Genomic DNA, 7,216 nt, shown 5'->3' on the forward strand with positions numbered 1-7,216 from the left:
TGTGTGTGTGTTTGGAGGTTATTTTTACATCACATTAGCAGCAGGTAATATCTGAACAAGAACATGTTGGCTAAAGGTCTGTCAGGGATCCTGTACTTACAAAGGCAGGTGAACCCACATAAATCTCTAAATTATTATTTAGATAACTAGAAAAAAAAGTCTGATTTAATGATAAATAATGTTATATGAATTCCATAAACTCAACACACCGTTCCTGTGTGTTTTATCTCCTGCAGGAACGCCGATGCTCTGGACATATCCAGCTGCACCACTGAGAAAAAGCAAGAACTGTTTTCCCTCGCATATGAAGCATTTATCCCAATCACCCGCTCAAGCACTATCTCCACTACCAGTTACCAGCTCATACAATCTTACCTACGTAAGCAAACAGACCCACATTCACAAAAAACATCATTTAAACAGCTGAAAGTTAACGTAACTTTCATTTAATTAATTTAATTTTTATTAATTTTTTCCATTCTTGCAGCGGGTGCAGATTTTAGGTTTATCCAAGACTTAGTGTCTGCCAATATCAGTATGGACGTCCCGATCTTCACTGGGCTGCTTGAGAGTGTTATACAGGTCAGTGCTGCATGTCTGCACTTTGAATTCTGAATTTTAGACTAATTTTGAAAAAAGGTTTTTATTTTTTTTTATTTATTTTGGGGTGGGGGTCTTGCATCATAGTTCCTCAATTTATTTACTTCACTCAAACCATTAGACGGGCCTGATAAGTTGTAAAACTAAATTGTTTTTTGGTTCGGTCAAAGAATAAAGTAAGTGTGTTTATTTGCTCATAGGATAAAATGTGTCTGCTCTGTTCTCCATAGAACCTGACTGTTAGTGATGTTAAAGGTCTTCTTGGCACCAACCTCCCACTTTTGAAGTCATATGAAAATGTGACAGTGGTGCAAACCTGGATCCGTTCACAGTTTCAGTCTGAACTTAATGGCCTGGGAGTGGGGCTTACAGGAGGCAAGGTTAGCCCCACCACCACTACACCGGGTACATCATCAACAACAACATCAGGGACAACTTCAACAACAACATCGGGACAACTTCAACAACAACATCGGGGACAACTTCAACAACAAAATCAACAACTGGATCCAACAGCACCACGGGTAAGTATTACAAAAGGTAGCATTGGGTTAAAACATTCAAAGAACAACACCTCAGATAAAGCAGCAGTACCACATTTCAACATTTAATATAGCACACTGTCTGCACATAGAGCATTCTTGTGCAGGAAGAGTGTGGGCAGGAAGGGATTTGTGTTACAAGAAGTAAAGGAAACCAAAATAAAGCATGAAAACATGAAATGTTAAGCTAGCGGTGGACCTTCTGCTGCAGATTAATCTTTTAATTGCTCATTTTAAACATTTTGTCTCATATCCTGCTGTTTTGTTACAAGTATGTAAAGATCATCTTACATCAGAAGCACTGACAAGAAAAAAAAAACAAAACAAAAAACACATTGGTGTTGAAAGGGAACTTGGTTTTTACTTGCGAGATCTGCAGTGTGATTAATGATGGCAGCATGAAATACAGTAAATACTTAATATTTTCATATTATAAAAAAAATAAATCCCAAGTCGGAAAAACTAGTACAAGCGCGCACTACAGCTCTGAATACAGCAAACTTGACATATTGATAGTGTAAAGATCACAACTTGATATGAAAAATGAAGATATTAAATATTTGGTTGACTACATACCACTGTTGTGAAATGAAAATGATACATTTTTAAATGGTGTTATAGGTGCACAAACACTAAGAACCATCGGTATGTGGCTGCTAGGCAACATGATGACAACAAAAGACCTGATGTAGATAAGAACCTTAAAGGGTCTGAGTTGTGCCTGTGTGCCCATTTTAGCTACTCAACTCCTGATCATGTAGGAATTTGCAGACAGACAGAGATTTGGTGTATCATAGTAAAATTTTCTTTATATATTTTTAATGATGGACAGTTGTTTTGCATACTATGCAAAATATTGTTCTACCTTTAGACAGAATTGGACCATATAAATAAATAAATTATAAAAGATGCTTAAAAAGAACTGGCAGTGATTAATCGAGCAGTGTCAGAGTTTTCTAAAAAGCCCACTTGTTGAGGCTTTTGTGTGGTTGATATGCTAGTGTTCCACAAATAATTCAGATAAAGAAATTAAATCAAGGGCAAAACGTTTTATTGGTCTCTAATGTGACTGTACGTTTCTTTCCAGGCAATGCTCCTCCAGTCCGAGACGCTGGCTTCTCTTTCTTCGCTCTTCTTGTACTCCTCATCACTTCTCAGTATGTTGTAATGTAAAGACAACTTTTCTCATGGAAGATTATTGGAATATGAATTATAAAATGGTAGATAACTGGATAAAGGCTTGAAATAATTTTTTTGTTTTAATTTATCATTAATAGAAGGAAATAATGTTAAACAGAAGGGCATTTGCTTCGTTCCTTGTAACGCTCGCTATGAACAAAATAGTGCAGGTGCAATAAGACAAATTGTAAATGATGTATTTTTGATTACTAAATCTTCCTGAAACCTTTTCATGAACTATTTCTAAGGTCATATTTTTGCTTTATTTGTTTTCTATTTTTTTTATTGTTCCATTTAAATTAAGATATTTAAAAGGATGAGGACTCAACAGAAAAATGACAGGTTCGGGTGACGGGTAACAGTTTTCATGATAGCTCTTTCTTTATTCAGTCTTACTATGAAAATGTATTTGAGAGATCAATAATAAACACATTTTAAACAGCCTTAAAACAGTCATTGGAGCTCGTTATTTGGTGTCAGTGTTTTAATATTCAAAGGTTTTGAGAGAGAAATTGTTAAAAAGGTCGCCTAATTTCATTTGTACACCAACAGCAAATTAGTCACGAGATTATCAGTTATTCAATTATAAGGAAATGTTCATTAGTGTGACCTTTTGTAACTGTGTTTTGTTTGCAAAAAGCCATGTATAAATTGATGCAGGTCTTTGAGTTATAAGCGTTTATACACCCCAAGTACAGTCTTGCAGATAGGACAGGTGTGCTTGGCATCCTTCAGGCGGTCCACACAGAATGGGATGAGGCAGCAGCCTAAAACAAAGCTGGAAATGACAGCAGCGATGGTCAGATTTATTTACTCATATCCTTTTTATTTTCTTTTTTTTTTTAACCTTCAAAGATCCATTCATTCATTTTCAGGACTATCCCATGTAAGGTCATATTTTGTCACCATATCAGGACATGTGGCAGCAGATATCATATTTCAGTTTTTGGACATACTTTTCAAAAGATGAAATTGTCATTTTTACATTTATCAGGTCCGACAGATTCAAAACAGCTAGGATCAATTAAAAATGTATCCCAAACAAGAGCTTGGACCTCAGTTTAAAAGCAAGTATCTGCACATGTGCATCCAGCCTTTGTGTATTTTTCAGTCAGTTTCTCGTAATTACGCTTGGTTTATTTTTAGCAGCTAGTTTAAACATGCTGGCCCACTGGTATGATGCCACAGCTGTGACAAAAAAAAGAAAACATAGGGACACCAGTAAACATGCAACCATCCACAGAAGAGGAATCACCTTTACTTCGCCAGGGTTTTCAACGTGTGGTGCTCACTTTAAAAAAAAAATATTGGCACACCAACAGAAGTTTAATAACTAAAACCAAACATCTCCTTCTTCTTTCTATCACTGCACCACCAGCTGTGGCACTGTGGTGCTATAGCAATGTTTTTAAGTCTTAGTGTTATTTCAGTATTGTGCACGTTGGCATAAATTTTAATATGCACATAGTGGGAGAGTAATTCTACATCACTCAGTAATTTAAGTAAAACAACATTGAAGGATTGATCCAACTTGCATATCTGCAGCTGGAGGCTGTTAGCTTAGCTTAAACAGCTAATGCTATTGTTTGCTCTCCCTATGCATTCATGTACTAAACAACTAGAGGAATTACAGGAAAGATTCCTTTAAGATGAAATGAATAGGATCAGACTAGCATCAGATTCCAGCACCAACACTGATCTAAAAAATACTGTATCTGTGAGAGCTCAACGGCTTGACAGATTAATACCATCCATTGCTAAAAACTCACTCACTCACTGCAGTGACATTAATCTTTAGTCCAGCTTTTGCATGTTTTCACTTCCAAACAGTTTCCATGAGGTTTTCCAGCCACAGTGTGAGGAGTTGTATGAAATCTATAAAATTATTTTATTGGCATAGTGAAGCAAACAATGCTTGAACTATTCTCTCTCACATGTGAAGGTCACAGCTGCTTTGGCAGGTAACTTTGGTCAGAACATTGACTCCACAGTCATTTCTGCCCTCGGCAGCCAAAGCACTGGCATGTCGCTGAATCAGATCAGCTCAATCAAACCCCAGGACTTAATAAACTCCATCGGCACTCTCTCCACTGTGACGGGCTGGAGCGAAGGCCAGGCCATGACCATCATCCAGTCTCTGCTGTCTTCGGGCATCATACAGGTTGCAGATTTTAGACTGAATCCTGACTTTAGAAAAATCAAAGTCATCTTTGTGGTCATGTTCACTTATGCGTGTGCTGCTTCCATCCTTTCCACCAGATCAACAGCTCATCATCGCTGATAAGTCTGGGCACTCTCATCATTGGTGTACCTTCCAGAGTGTTCTTGAGCATCTCTGGTAATCAGCTGATAAGTGCCTCCCAAACTCCTTCACTGGTGGCAAACCTCCTTTCTGGTCCTCAGATCATCCAGCAGGTCTTTGTCAGTCAGGTATGACAGGTTTTCTTTTATAACTTGAGCATGATTTGAACTGCACACTTCCATCAGCTGCTTTGGATAAAGATAGAAAGCTTTCCACAGAGAGTTAACTCACAATGCTTCCCATCTTCTCTCAGATCATATCAGTGAACCCCAGCAGCGTGCAAGTGATCCAGAACGTTCCCAATGACCTGGCCACTGAGATCCCTCGATCCCTGCTGGTGGGCTTCTCCAGTAGCAACGACGTTATAACCATACTCAACAGAAAGGAATGGAAACCGCAGCAGGTAGAAGATGAAACCCTCAGCTTAGTTTTTATTGTCGTGTTGTGCTACATGCCTGTTATTACAGACTCTTTTTGTTTGTTTGTTTTGTTAGGCTGAATTGTTCTTTGAGTCGGTAGCTACAGAGAGCGCCTCTGCACAGCTGGGAGGTCCAAACAAGTGAGTTCAAATCAGTCTGGGAGATCAATCAAATCAATCAAAACAAGCTGCAAATGGGTTTGAGTAGAGCTAACAGTGTATATGTGTGTGTGTAGTTTGTCATCCTCTGTGCTTCAAGGGTTCACATGCACTGGAGCGAGGAACATTGGCAATGAGCAAGTCAAGAACCTGATCAAAGCCTGTCGGAGGTCAGGCAGCAGGAAGGTTAAACTAGTGGAGTCTCAGGTACAGTATTCAAGGCATTTATGGGATATTTAAAATCTCCTTCATATCTGCTCAAATATTAAAAAGTGAACATATTGGACATCAAAGGAGAAACTAACAATTGTTTAAAACACACTTAAAACAATATATACATACCCTGTGAATTGGGTTATATAGATTACACCGTATATAACTCTGGCACATAGAGTTAGGGTAATAAATGTTTGAACAAAGATGCAATTTTTGCATGTTGCAGCTGCACACCACCACAGTGGATTAAAGTGCAGACTTCCAGCTTTGGTGAAAGCAAATTACAAAAATGCGTTACCATCCAACAAGTCATGGAGCTTTCTTACACATGTTCTCCGTCATAAACGGGGACGATACAAGGTGCTAATTATTTTGCCTTTTTTTTTTAATCAACAGCTGACCTGCATGTACACTTACATTAAAGACGATGCTGCCAACTTCAACCTCTACCCTCCAGATGTGCTGCTGTATTATGAGTAAGAATCCTGTCTGTTTGTTCTGAATTAAAGCTGAATGGTGGATGCTACAGCTTGTCACACTTGTGTTTCCTCTTGCAGTTACTCACTGGTGCCGCAGGCCAGCTGCAGGGCCTATTTCACAGAGTTGGGAAATGCAGACTTCTCTGTCTTCTCTGCAGCGCTCAGCTACAAGCGCACTGCCCTGTTTGAAAACGCAAAGAGCTGCTTGGTGAGTCCTCGAACCACACATCACTTCTTGAGCTCTAAAGATTAGTTGTATTAATAATTGCATGAAATGGAAATAACTGTCATCACACCAAGGTTTTGTTTAATATTTTGAGTTGAAATGAATTTCTGTTTCTTTTATTTTCAAAGGGCATAACAAACACAAGCTTAACTAAAGATGAAATATCAGTATTGGGAAACATGTGCTGCATCCTGGATGCGTCCTACATCCTAAACTCAGATTCATCCATCTTGGAAAATCTCAAAAGCTGCCCCAGCCTCACTTCTGCTCAAGCAGCTGCTGTTCAGGCTCGAATAACTAATGGCAACACAAGATATGGGTACGCAAAACGCTTCACCGCTGTGGCAGATTTTCATTCCTGTTTGTTTGTTTCCTTGTCAGCAGGTTTACATTTTTACATTTGGCCCTTTCTGTCCTTCATAATAATAATCACCGTTCTGTTTTCGTGATAACCAGAGCTCCTTCAGTGTGGACTGAGCAAACTCTGAAAGACCTCGGGATGCTGCCGCTGTATATGTCTTCAACCTTCTATGATCACTTCAACACTGTGAGTAATACATGACCGCAAACATTTACATTTTTTGATTTTGGTTTCTGTTTTTTGCTGTTAAGCTTGTTCTTTATGCGCATTTCCTTCTTTCCCTTTGTTCTTGTGAGCAGAAAACAAAGAACAACTACTTGAGGTACTTCCTGGGTGTTCTCAAGGAAAACAACGTGGACAGTCAGAAGATCGGGAAGCTGAAGAGCGCAATAAAGATGTCCCTTCCGGATGAGTCAAAGCGATCTCCAGGTTGGTTTCTTTCTGTCAACTGCTCGGTCCATGTGTTAGAACAGGGGTAGGCAACCTTTCTGATGATGAGTACCATCTAAAATTCCCTCAGAAGTCAGTGTGCCATATGATTGCATTAGCAATAAATTTAATAACGCTCTATATTAACAGTTACACACTATATAGAACAACTTTATACAATTATATTTTGTCGCAGATGTTGGCAGCTATCAGCGAATAGTTATCAGGTATTTTGAAACAAAAAAAAGACTTTTTATCCATAACAGTAAATGAACTGTACAACAGAAAATGCAAATGCTATTTAT

The 7,216-nt window shown here is 38.6% G+C and overlaps 2 protein-coding genes across 2 annotated transcripts in view; both read left to right on the forward strand.

The window, feature by feature from the left end:
• The window catches only part of LOC121815620 (mesothelin-like protein), a 13,914-nt gene extending 11,143 nt beyond the window's left edge, over positions 1-2,771 (forward strand). The window contains exons 5-8 of the mRNA XM_042227299.1: positions 237-379; positions 488-582; positions 831-1,124; positions 2,230-2,771. Coding sequence (XP_042083233.1) covers positions 237-379; positions 488-582; positions 831-1,124; positions 2,230-2,310 — 613 coding nt within the window. The 3' untranslated portion in view covers positions 2,311-2,771. The remainder of the gene's footprint in view (positions 1-236; positions 380-487; positions 583-830; positions 1,125-2,229) is intronic.
• LOC121811907 (mesothelin-like protein) overlaps positions 1-7,216 on the forward strand; it is a gene marked incomplete in the record, with an annotated part of 36,506 nt that overhangs the window by 24,070 nt on the left and 5,220 nt on the right. Inside the window, 10 exon segments of the mRNA XM_042227319.1 lie at positions 4,264-4,482; positions 4,581-4,751; positions 4,877-5,026; positions 5,118-5,182; positions 5,278-5,407; positions 5,813-5,892; positions 5,974-6,103; positions 6,250-6,440; positions 6,578-6,668; positions 6,782-6,911. Coding sequence (XP_042083253.1) covers positions 4,264-4,482; positions 4,581-4,751; positions 4,877-5,026; positions 5,118-5,182; positions 5,278-5,407; positions 5,813-5,892; positions 5,974-6,103; positions 6,250-6,440; positions 6,578-6,668; positions 6,782-6,911 — 1,357 coding nt within the window.

Source organism: Haplochromis burtoni, unplaced genomic scaffold (assembly GCF_018398535.1).
Source record: "Haplochromis burtoni strain Fernald_Lab_line unplaced genomic scaffold, NCSU_Asbu1 Contig_253, whole genome shotgun sequence".
NCBI classification, from domain to species: Eukaryota; Metazoa; Chordata; class Actinopteri; order Cichliformes; family Cichlidae; genus Haplochromis; species Haplochromis burtoni.